Source organism: Apteryx rowi, unplaced genomic scaffold (assembly GCF_003343035.1).
Source record: "Apteryx rowi isolate R43461 unplaced genomic scaffold, aptRow1 scaffold_58, whole genome shotgun sequence".
In the NCBI taxonomy this organism is placed as follows: Eukaryota; Metazoa; Chordata; class Aves; order Apterygiformes; family Apterygidae; genus Apteryx; species Apteryx rowi.
This window is the reverse complement of record NW_020450849.1, coordinates 1,091,533-1,104,135: the sequence shown is the minus strand read 5'-3', so window position 1 is coordinate 1,104,135 and position 12,603 is coordinate 1,091,533. Positions and strand designations below refer to the sequence as shown.

Below are 12,603 nucleotides of genomic sequence, written 5' to 3'. Positions count from 1 at the left end.
CCCGCGGGCGCGAGCAGCGGCGCCGGCGCGGGCGAGGCCTGGGACCGGCAGGACCCCGAGCAGCTGAACGGGCGCGGGGCGGACGAGGAAGTGGAGCTGGAGGGGCTGGAGGCCGAGGAGCTGGAGGCGGCCGCTGCCGACGAGAAGGAGCTGTTGCTGCTGCCGCCGCCTCAGGATGCGGTCTCGCCGCCGGCCGCCAGCGGCCCCATGTTCGCCGAGAGAAACCGCCGGACACTGGCCTTTCGGGGCGGCGGGGGGCTCCTCGCCGGCCCCTCCGCCGCTAACAATGGCTGCGAGGCCTCGGCCTGGCCGCGGAAGCACTTCAATGGGCGGGGGGCGGACGAGGAGATGGAGCTGGAGGGCGCGGAGGGCCTGGAGCCGGAGGCCCTGCTGGAGGGCAAGGAGCTGGTCCAGGACGGGGGCTCCCTGAGTGACAGCAGCGACGACGAGGAGGACGGCGAAGGGGGCAGCCTGGGCGACGGCAGCGGCGCCGAGGGCGGCAGCTGTAGCAGCAGCAGGCGGTCCGGGGGCGACGCAGGGGACGAGGCGGAGGGCAGCAGCGTGGGCGCGGGGGAGGGGGAGAGCATCAAGCATTTCCCGTTAGCCAGGCCCAAGTCGCTGCTGCAGAAGCTGCACATCTCCTTCCAGGGCTCCTGGCTCAAGGAGTTCCCATGGCTCCACTACTGCCAGGAGACCGGCCTCATGTCGTGCGCCTGGTGCACCGCCGCCGCGGCCGTCCCCGCCGCCGAGCTGCCCGCCGCCGCCGGGCCCGCGGCCGGGGGGCACGACGAGCTTTGCAAGGGCACCCGCAACTACAAGCGGGCCCTGCTCCTGCGGCACCACCTCTCCGCCGAGCATCGCCTCAACGAGCCCGTCAGCGCCGAGCAGGTAGGGGCCGCGGCCGCGGGGCGGGGGCGGCCCCCGCGGGGTCCCTGGGCGCCGGGGGGCGCGGAGGCGGCCGCCCTTCCCTCTCGCATAGTTTTTTGCCCACGTGTATGAGCTACTTTAAATGGCTTCCTGTGTTTGTTGTTGCCCGGCGCGGCGGGCGCGCTGCGCTGCCTCCGAGCGGGAGGTTACTCTGCTTTCCGCTTCAGCCGCCTCTGCGGCTGGTGTGTCCGGGCGCGGTGCTGACAGCGCGGCTCTTCCGCGGCCCTGGGGCCCTTTCACTGGCCGCACGGCTCTTGTTTCCAGCACTGCGTGGTTAACATTGCCGGGGCGCTCGGAGCCAGCGAGTGACATTTTTGTTAGTTTATCTTGTGACGATAAACCGGCAGTGTGGGAAAAAGTTGCGTATGAACACTGGTGTGACTGCACTGATTTACAAAAACTTAGTTACAACTTCCTCCTGCGGTACTGGTGAAGGAGGACAGTGTCCGGCAGACAACTGCATGTGGAACTGGTGCTTACCGGCATGAAATTAGAAGTATTCCGCTGCTCTTGGCGGCAAAGTCTTTGTGCGTTAATAGGATAATTGTATGTAGCCTAAACATTCCTGTTTAAATCTTTTTTTTTTTTTTTTTCTGAGCATTTTGCTTTAGATTCAGTTACTTTGCAAGAAGTCTGAAATTGCTTGGTGTGTGTTTGAGATAAACATGTGGTTTCCTGAAAGCCATGTCAATATGCCAGCTGTCCTCTAATGCTTTAGAACTAGCGAAACTGTTTGCCTTCCTTGCCGAACTTAAAATTATCGTATGTCTTGTCTGCTCTTACTTATGAGGCAGGGCTAACTCTAGACCATAGGCGGATGACAGTCTCTTAAGGAATACTTACTCTTGTTGAATCACCAATTTTTCTGTAGCCTTTCTTCCTGAGGATGTCTGTACTGCAAAAGTTAAGTGAATTAACTTAGATTGGCTAGCTGGAGTTAACTTTACCAGCAGACACAAGCTAATGTGCTTCAGATTAGTTTAGTATGTTGAACTTCAGCTGTTAACCTGAATTAAAATTCCTGGTCACTCCGATTTCACTACTTTCATCCGAGTTTTGATTAGAACTCTTATCTTGGCTGTGTAGAGATGTATTTGGAGTCAGAACTGGAGTGCAGGGCTTAATTTGAGCTTATCGCTTGAGCACTTTCAGGAGCTAAGGGTACCTTGGACAAGAGCTGCTATTCTAATGTTTGGGCAGGATATCAGGATGACAAGTGAGCCTAGGTTTTCTTACAGCTAGCTGGAAGAGGGATACAAGTTTTATGCAAAACTTATGCAGGATTGCAAGGAAAACCTGACCATGGTGCATGAAGTAATCTCAGTTATCCAAAACAATACTTCAGATATATAAATTAGGATGTTAGTCTTTAAGATGAATAATAATATCTCTTTAGTAAGTGTATTCGTGGACAGAATTTCCAAGGCAGCTATTGTTTCAGACATTTTGTGGCAGTAGGTCACTTTATCAATTTCCTGCAATCTGAGGTTTGCTATTCACTCTTGAGTATTTTGGCCTGACTTGTCTTAAAGTGACTTCAGTTTATATTTTGAAACTTTTATTTTTAATTTCTTTTATCTCGTTATATTTTGAAAATGTTCCTATTTTTTTTAATGTTATTGCGGTATATTTCTTATCATCTTCTTGCTTAGTTTATAACTTTGAGTTGTGAATAATGACCATGTAAAGGTATGTCCTGTCACTGTTTAGTCTCAGTGTCACTAGATACTGCTACTTTATGTCACAGTTGAAAGTTTCTCTCACTCCCATGAAGCCATGAGAAAATAAACATATTCCAAACAAATTTTTTCAACTAAAATTACTACTCCTTCCTTCTGTCTTCCTATCCATAGTCTGTCATAAGACTTAAATAGTCGGGGGCCTTTTGGCTTGCATGTCACAGCAGCCTAAAAGCTAATAAAGGTATCATTAATATTTGAAGATCGGCCCATCGTTGTTGTGGGAAAATTTAGAAAAATGAACCAGTGCTTTTATACCACCGATAGCTTAAGAAAAGTATTTGTGGAATCTTTAAGTAATTGTAATAGTAAATTAAACAATAAGACAAGATATATCAGTGACTCTTTTGTACTATATTAATGATAAGGCTCGAACAAAACAAGCTTCTGTAAAGGAGCCTTAGATGATGGTTTCAAGTAGAAAACAGTGCTCTCTGCATCCCTGTGCTATTACATTTTGGTTAAAAACTTCTTGCAAAGGAAGGAATTGCAGTTTTTCAAGAGTCAGTGTAGTTTTACTTTGTAGTGCGGTTTTGGATTACACATGCTGTATTGCAAATATGATTAAGAATCACTGTTTTCTCTCTACTTTTATGTTTAATTTCCACATACTTTCATATTTTTGATAGCACTTCCATTTCCCTTGATCTATACACTTAATCTAATACCAAGATAATAGCCCCATTTTTTCTTAATGCCATCAGACCAGATACTTGGAACAAAAATAGGTGATTTGTACCCTTGACCATGTTTTCAACATAATGAGGTGGCAAAGCCTTTTAGATTTAATGAAACTTGGGGGAGACCTTTCAGTCTTTGTCTTAGAGACAACACGGGTGTATTCTTGACTTGAGAAACTTCAACTGCAGGGCATGTTTAGCAGCTGCTAATAAACATATGGCATAGTGCCACTGTTCAAGTGCGAAAAGGAAATTGTAGGTGTTAGACTGTAAAACAGTGGAAATTTCTATAGGTCTGTTGGATATTACACTCATGAAGATATGAGTGATGATTTCAGTTTATTTTTGGGATACATTTAATTTGGGATGCCAAAATACATTACAAGTGGTTGCAGCTGCTGTAATTCAAGGGTACTGAGCTGTCAGTTGGTGCTTCTTTCTAAGGCACAAATCTTGACTCATTTCTTTCTGTTATAGTTTTTGAAATAATCTGCCTCTATGTTATATTAAAGTATAAGGAAAGATATATTTTGTCTTGAAACTGCCTTCAATTTTTAAGAAATGGACTCTTATATTGAAACAATCTTACAAACTAGACCATTTGCTAGGAAATCACTGCAATAGATTTTTAGTTCTGTAATGAAGTTAGATCCATGAGATACAGATTTATCGGTTGTTGAGGGTTTCTCCCCTTAGAGCTGCTTCTTAAAACATTCTCTCTCTGGACGTAGTTTGAAGTTGAGCTTTGGAAATACTGCCAGAAAAGCTTTCTCCAGCCTAACAGACATGTTGGTTTAAAGCAGAAGCTCTCCAAAAGGAGGAAGGCCTTTGATGTGATATTATTTTTTCCATGTGAACAATAATTGTTTGCTCTGCGTGAGGAGTGATGAATAGGAGTTGTGCTTCAGATGTAGAAGTTGTGTTACAGTATTCTAAGTTAACTTCTTCAATTACTCTTAACAGAGCAAAAATAAAGTTGAGGAGGAAATTGGATCTTCAAGGCAAGGACTGTTGTTTACTGTATTTTTATATAGTGTTTTTACCAGACCTAGAAGCACTTCATTGGATATTAGACATCTAATGTAACAATTTTAAATTGCCTGAGTTTTGAGTGATGTGTGTACCTGCATGTTATAAGGCAGGTAAAACAACAGTTGAGCATCATGTATGCAGCTGCCATCTTCTGAGATAATTTTCCTAGTTTGCTGCAAGTGCTGAAGAAATTCTTGATAGTTCACTTCTGTTAGAAGATTCATTTTTCAGGATAAGAATTAATTTGGGGGGATAGAAAAGATGCTGGAGAGCAAAGTATGGTAACAGGAAAGGGATTACAAAAACATGCCATAACTACTTTTCATATACCTACGGCTGGGATGGAATCTACTCTTACACTGATTTTTCTCAGTGTTCTTGCTCCCAGGAGACAAAGTATCCTGTGATGCAGGAGAGAAAGAAAAGCAAATTTCTAGTAGCACTTCTAGATTATATGTATCTTCTACTGTTATTTTTTAGGTACCTTTAGTTAGTGAATTATACAAATTAAATAGTCGTTTACCTTTGGGTGTATTCAGATGAGCCTAGTTAATTGAAAATGAACACAATATTAGTTTCCCTAAGCAGTCTGTGTTTTGTTAGGTCACTTTTAAATCTCATCTACAAAGTTACCATGAGAAGCTTTTTAAACGTATTATTCTATAGATTCCATAAATGAGACTGGAAGAGTCCTGATTTTTATTCAAGATTTCTCTTTTTTTTTTTTTCTTCCCCCTTAAAGGATAAGCTTGTTTGGTGTTGAAATAACTTATGCTAAGGGAATGTTTGGTCTGTATTCTTAGAATATAATAGCAAAAAATCTAAGCAAATATTCTTTGAAATTCTTGTGGTTCTTATGAGAAAAGTAGTGCTATTCTGGTGATTGCCATGAGCATGACATGAGTAATACAAGTTTGAAAATATACTTTCCTGGATTTTCTGTAATTATTTTCTGACCTTCACTTCCTAATGAATTATATTGCCCCTTTTCTGTACAACGGGGAGATGTTAAAACTCTCCAAGGGATATTCTTTTTTTATTATTTTATTTTTCTCACAGTAAATGTTAATTCTACTTGTCACTTGATTTACGTAGACTTGCGAACTGTTCAGATGAGGGGGATTTCTTTTGCTTGAGGTGCAGCACTAAGGTTAGCTGCTTCCTACAGATAGCAATTGCCTGTTGTGTGCAACATTATGGTTAACTTAACCGGTACCATAAAGCTGTAGTATTTCTAATCAATCATCATCTCTCTCCTGCACCACCATTAAAGTATTTTGGACGTTTGTTGCTTACTGCCTCTTATTTTCACTCAGCCTTCTGCTGTTCTTTTCATATTGAACACTTTAGTCTTGTGTTTGTGTAGCACATAACTCTGCAAATCGTTTTTACCCTGTTGGTTTGTAGTTTTCTTTAGGAAAAGGCATATTGTAAGTCTCGCTTTCTTTTCTACCAATTTGACTGGATACGTAAGAATCCTCAGTTTACTCTATTGCCATCCTTTAATCAGGCATCCATAAAGAAAAAAAGCCTGTTGCAGTTTATTTTAAAGTTTAATGTGTTGTGTTAAACGCATTCTCAGATAATGGAGCTTCTCTCAGATATCATAGTAACTAACCTGACGTTTATTATTGAAGATACAAGTCACTGATGGTTAACTTTGTCTGTTGACTAGTGACAACACTTCAGGGTACAATCATTTTTGTTTTAATCTGATCTAATGTCAGTGTAATTGCTGTTTTGAAACTGTACAGTGCTCCGTTGCTGGAGTGACAGAAAAGTTGGTCGAGATCTGAAGTCTTCCGAGAACTTAAAGAATATCAGACTTTGTTGTCATAAATGTGGGATGTACTTCCTGTTTCAGAGCTCTCAGCTGAGGGAGTAGTTGGATATGTCAAAGAGCACACAAAGAAGTAAGGCGAGGCTGGACAGAGATTGACACTTGTTTTTTGCATGAACACCAAACTGTTTTTCTACTTATTTGGTTAAAAAAGAAAAAAAAAGTTTCTTTCTGAGAAGGGTAGAGATTTAGAAGCAGCTTGAATGTGACATCAAACTGGAACTTCTATGCAGGAGATGTTAGAATGGTACAGTTTTTCTTTGAGTTATGCTGGGCATTAGTCACTGCTTATAGATGTAAAACTTCATTTTAGAGGATGTAGTTACAACCTCAGTTGTCATCCCAGTGATCTGCATTGGGGTCATAACTTGAGGTGAGTACTGATTTAATGCACTAATTCCTGCTTGGTGGAAAATGACCGTTTTGTATGATTGGTTTCTGCCATAGCCACCTCCTTATGTCTCCAAAATAAAGGCAGTACTTTTCTGCAAGATATATTTTAGCCCCAGTGTAGATTATGGGCTTGTGATAGGATTAATCTACCTGTATCTGACCTGTAAAATCTAGCTCAGATCTTTGTTACTTATCAGTATCCCTCTGTCTGAACTAATCTTTAATAACAATTTATTGTCTGGTGTTGGATTGCCCCATATTATTCTTCATTAGTAAAATTTTCAAGCCACATTTGAGACCACTTCTTGAAAAGGCTGTTTAAAGGCACATAAGTACATATTGTTTGTATAATAAGAATATACCAGTTAAAGATGCTGCTGCTACGAAGTTTCAGTGAAGTTTGTTTGATTCAGGATATTCTTGGTTAAATAATGTAACCGAAACTTAATTTCTGTGGTTTGTTGCTTGAAGTAATCACTTTCAGTATTCTGTCCACTTGTCTTGTGATACTGCTATTTAATTCAATGCCCAACACAATTAGAAAATAAAACTTAAATGCCTAATTTGTAAAACTGTATAAAAATGTGCCTGCTATTCTAACTACTTCTTTATTATGTTTTCTTTAGAACATATAAAACTATTAGTTATGACCTGCATAGTATATAGATATAAACTGGGAGATAGTTTTTATACATTCATCTCTCAGCATGAGAAAGTGTTGAATCGGTTATCAAAATTCTGTTCACCAGGAGATTTCTATGGAAGAACAGAGAATGGATATGTGAGAACCACCTAGTTAAAGCTTAGGAAAGAGAGACTGTTGAATCTTTAATGTATGTGAGGTAACAGAAACACATACTTCACACTCGGCTAAAAATCTTCCCTTGCTTTTGGCCCAAATTTCACTTCCTTTATCCTCACGGGAATCCTGCTAGTTCTGTTTTTGTTCCAAACTTGGGGGAGGGGGAGATGAGATCTCAATTCTTAGTTTTCAAAAATATTTTCTTTTATTACATATTCCAGGCTGCCTCTATGACTAAGAATAAATCAAAAATTTAGTTTGTATAACGTTTTCTTCTTAAGTTTATTTTCATATACTGCTAATAGTGTTGGAGAACTGAGAAGAACATTCATTAAGAGCTAATTATGTTTTTTTTCCTAATTGCAGGAGTCAGAATTACCATCAGAACTGAATAATGAAGGATACTGTGATTATAACAGCAGGCCAAATGAGAACTCTTACTGCTATCAGCTCCTGCAAGAGCTAAACGAGCAGAGGAAGAAGGGCATTCTTTGTGATGTCAATATTGTGGTGAGTGGGAGGGTCTTCAGAGCTCACAAGAACATCCTGGTTGCAGGCAGCCGTTTCTTTAAGACTCTGTATTGCTTTACAAACAAAGAAAGCCGTAACCAAACCACTGTTACCTATTTAGACGTTGTTGCTGTTCAAGGTTTTTCTGTCATCTTGGACTTCTTATACTCTGGTAACCTCGTGCTTACGAGCCAAAACGCCATTGAAGTGATGTCAGTGGCCAGCTACCTTCAGATGACTGAGGTTGTCCAGTCCTGCCGCAATTTCATTAAAGATGCCTTAAACATAAGTATAAAATCAGAAGCTCCAGAGGCTGTTGTAGTGGATTATAACAGAAGATCTGTTAGCAGGGATGGTATGTCTCCAAGGGATCAGAAAGTTGCCAGCTTCTGGGCAACACGAAACCTTACCAACTTGGCAAGTAGCTTACAGACTGAAAACGATGGTTACTCTATTGATGAGGGCCAAATTGAAAACTACCAAATGAATGACTGCAGTTGGGTCCAGGACAGCTCACCTGAAATGGCGGAAAATGAATCTCAAGGTGAAGGAAAAGTTTTTGTGTGGAATGACATGGGCTCACAGGGACAATCAGTTCAAGAACCCGGAAAAGCAAGAAGGAAAAACCAAACGGCAAAGAGATTTATTTATAATATACCACCTAATAATGAAGAAAACTCAGAAGATTGCTCAGTGTTGCAACCATCAGTCCCATATCCAGAAGAAGATTTGCAATTTATTAAGGAAGAAGCAGGTAAATATTGTTTAATGTCAGTCATATCATTTGAGAGCTAAACTATTGAATTAAATACATGACAATGCAATTTTTATAAATGTATGTTGGATAAGATCTTTCAGTAAAACCAGCAGACAATTAGGATTATTTGATGATCTGATTCTCCACCTTGGCACACAGCAGCGTGTCTTGCAGTAGAGAAAGGAATGGCTATGCCATTTGCAACTAGCACTTAGGTTGGGGAGCCTTACCAGCTGGTACAAGCTAGAATCCTTCTAGCTACTTCTAATGTGTGACCACAATTAGGCACAAAATCAAGGAGCGATAAATAACTCATTGCTAATGATGCTAGCTGGTTGCACAGACAGGAAAGGCCTTTTTAATTCCTTTCCCTACACTAGATTTTTGTGGTCCTTTCCCTGGCCTGGGTGTCAACAAGAAAGAAAAGTCCTCTTTTTTCTACTGTTTATTGTAGGGATATCTAGGAAGCTACAGAACAGAGTACTCCTGGCTAATATAATATTAACTCCTAAAACAGATAGGTTTGAGCAGCAGATGGGAAATGATGCCACAGTGGCATATAATGAAGGGAAAATCTTTTTGTTTAACTGTTCTTTAAACATATCATGAGAGATGATTCAATTTGCAGGGTTTTTTCTTAAGGATCATTTGTTAATGTAAATGCTAAAATAAGATTAAATATCTCTTTGCTAAGCAAAAGTATGGTCACACAAAAAGTTATCAGCAGATAGCCTACAACATATTGGGAATTTGGGGCAATGTAGTTCAGTTGTTATTATATGTCATATAAATAGTTGTATGGTATAACATATTTTTGAAATACTTCTGTTTACCTATATAAATTCTATATGAATTGGCAGCTGATTTGAAAAATGACTCCTAAATAGGATTAAGTTAAAGGTAGATTTGTGGCATAGCTGGAACCAGGTTCTTTAGACATGTTCATTTCTAAAGCGCTTTAGAATCTGTGCCCTGTTCAAACCCCTTGAAGGGCTGTGCATGTCCTCAGCTTCACAGATTTGAAATACAGATTTGAAAAGGGGGGAGGGGAGCACATTAACTCACAGAATTTGCACCTGTAGGTATTGAATATTCCTTGATCTTTTTGTATTCTAGTAATGAAAATGGAGATTTGAAGGCAACCTTTCCCAGCTGAGTTCTTGGGAGAGCCTAGGGACCTATCTTCATTTTGGTGGAAGGATGGATAGTCTTAGTTTTTTCCTGTATGCTCAGTCTTGCTTAAAAACAAAGCCAAAATATATGCTTTCGGTAGTGGCATGGACAGGCCAGTTCTGCGGGGGCCCTGAACTCCTTCTGCCTACAGTCTTTTAGAAATCTGTCTCTGTGGCTGGTAGCTACTGAGGTGTAAGAAGCAAATACGTGAATCCAGTCCAGCAGAGGGCACATGGCAACTCTGCTGTGTTGTGCCAGAATATGTACATGTGTACTGCAACTGTGTGTGACAGCAGAGTAATGTGGACTGGAGCTATAAATGTGTACTGGTAGAAGCGGGGGAGGATGGTAGAGGATATGTCTATATTGTTAGCAAGTAGTGTGATGCAATAGGAGCAGCTCTGGAGAGAGAGAGAGAGAGAGAGATAGCTATGCTGAGGAACTAATGTTCGTTCTGTAAATGCTTCAGGGGCTTTGCTTCAGCTTAGCTGTTGTCTTTGTCTCTGAACTCAATGGCTACGTCTATGTTAACTTTTCAGTTCAGCTCAGGAGTGCACTTCTGAAGTGAATTTCCTGATCTTCCTTTACTATGCTTTGATCCACATTGTGGAGCAGTCTTGGACTGCACAGAGTTTCTTTTGGGTGAAATAAAACTGGAAGCTGTGTTTCAGTATCATGCCTAATACGTGCCTTACATGTAACAGGCCTACACTATCAGGTCAGATCTAGTCTTCAGTAAAATGTCTTTAAATGTGTGTAGTGGGGATGTTGAGTTCTCAGCACCCGCTCTACAAATCTGCCTGTGCTGGGCTCACTACTTGCTAACACATATTTAGCCATAGTGGTGTGAAAAAGGGCTGCAGAGTCTGGAGCAGGAGTGGAGGGCCTGAGTTGTTGCAAGTTGCACAAACATCGAGTTTTTGACTCCGTTTGGCCTGCTGTTTCCTATTCCTGATTTATTTGGGATAGATAGGCAACCTTTTTTACTGTTGGAAATATCACAGAGAGCAAGCATGCGTCTGTTGAATGATGTCTGCAGTTACAGAAATAAGTAGATGTTTGCGTTCTGCAGAATTTGAATATATCCTGTGGAGTTTTCTTGTAGAAATAATGGAGAGCATGGGCAGTCTAATAATGGTTAAATAAGTTTAATCTTTGCTTGGTTTGTTCGGACAGACACCAAGGTTTTCAGTTATTAATTGTGCTAAGGAATTAAATTACATAGTATATCCATGCAACATCTCGAGGAAAAGAGCTGTATTAGAGGCCAAACCAGAGGTACACTGAATTTTAGCCGTGGTGTGTGTCCAAAACTGTTGACAGCTCCGAGACTGTAAAGGCAATTTATTTTATTATTAAACTATAAAATAGTGTCAACTAATAATCTTCTTTGGTACTTTCAAACCTTGTCTTAAGTGATCGCAAGTAAATAACTATATTTTCTATCAGTTCTAGAACTATTTTGAAAACCGTACCTAATATTTGTTATGATTTTTATATCTATAAAGTTTTCATGTGTATGCACATCGTTTAAAACACTAAGAGGTATTGGAAGTAGAGCCTGGTATAGCTAACTTTCAGCCATAGTCAGTACTTCAGCAGTCAGTGTTCTTTCTCCTCTGCTGCTGTCTTACTGTTTCTTAGTTCTGTAAGTAGATTCTGCAGGTGATTTATGTATGTATTCTGTAAAACACACTCTCTGCTTTCAATTTCTCTCAGTTGAGTTGTTTTCAATTTTCTTTCTTCTTCTACCCCCCAAGAAAAGATGTGAGAGGGAAGAGGAAGAGCCAGAAGTAATGGAGAACTGGAAGAATGACAAAAATGGGGTGTACAGTAACCTGCAGGTTACATGATAACTTTTTAGTCATGGATTAAATTTCTAGCTGAGACGAACTGCCAAAAATAATAGGCAATGGGAGTTAAAATCCATAAGAAAATATCTTCTGGAATAAATTTAAGACAAAGCTGTGAGAAGAAAAAGGAAAAATAGTAAATACTTCTGATGAAAGCTAAGTGTTACACTTTCCCTTTGGTTGCTAAAAAGGAAAGAATGACCTTCTAGTATTACACTTTGTAGTGTGCTGATGGGAATAACTGTAACACCAGCTGTGGTTGCTAGATGTCCGATTACATGCAAAGTGAGTTGTGTTCTTGATTATGGTTTTGGGTGGTTTGGTGTTTTTCTGAGGTGGAAGAAACGTCATAGGTGGTGGAAGGGAAGCCTATTTAAAACACTCCTCTCCTTTCAAAAATTTAAAATCAAACCAGAAAAACCCCAAAGCCACTAGCTTGAATTCTATACAAAATGGGCTTTCTAGTTGGGGTACTACTGGGTAAATACTGTATTAGATAGTTCAGCAAACTTTTATTATTGATTATCTCCTTATGCCTCTTTTGTCTCAGTAAAGCAAACATGTTAAACTACTTCTTGCTGAACATAAGTTTTCCTGAAAGTATCCATAAGGATATGCCATCTTCTCCTTCCTCTCTTGCCCCACGTTCCTCTCTCACCCCACATTGTCAGTGAATTTATCTTTAACACCATTCATGTAAAAATAGCACTTTGGAGGGATTCAACAAACTCCGTAGATTTGAGATGGATTTTAAATTGCGTATCCCATCTTACTTCGTTTACTTCCTTTTGAAGCTCTCAAGCCTTCTCCAGTTTTAGCTATATTAGTTAAAATGGCTGGTTTCCTTCCCACTGAATGTTACTATCTGTCTCAGTTTTCCCTTCTAGTTAGTAATGT

At 40.6% G+C, this 12,603-nt stretch overlaps 1 protein-coding gene across 1 annotated transcript in view; it reads left to right on the top strand.

The window, feature by feature from the left end:
* Nucleotides 1-9: 9 nt before the first annotated feature.
* ZBTB10 (zinc finger and BTB domain containing 10) overlaps nt 10-12,603 on the top strand; it is a gene marked incomplete at its 5' end in the record, with an annotated part of 29,690 nt that continues 17,096 nt past the window's right edge. Inside the window, 2 exons of the mRNA XM_026082516.1 lie at nt 10-888; nt 7,780-8,677. Of these exons, the coding sequence (XP_025938301.1) occupies nt 10-888; nt 7,780-8,677 (1,777 nt within the window). The remainder of the gene's footprint in view (nt 889-7,779; nt 8,678-12,603) is intronic.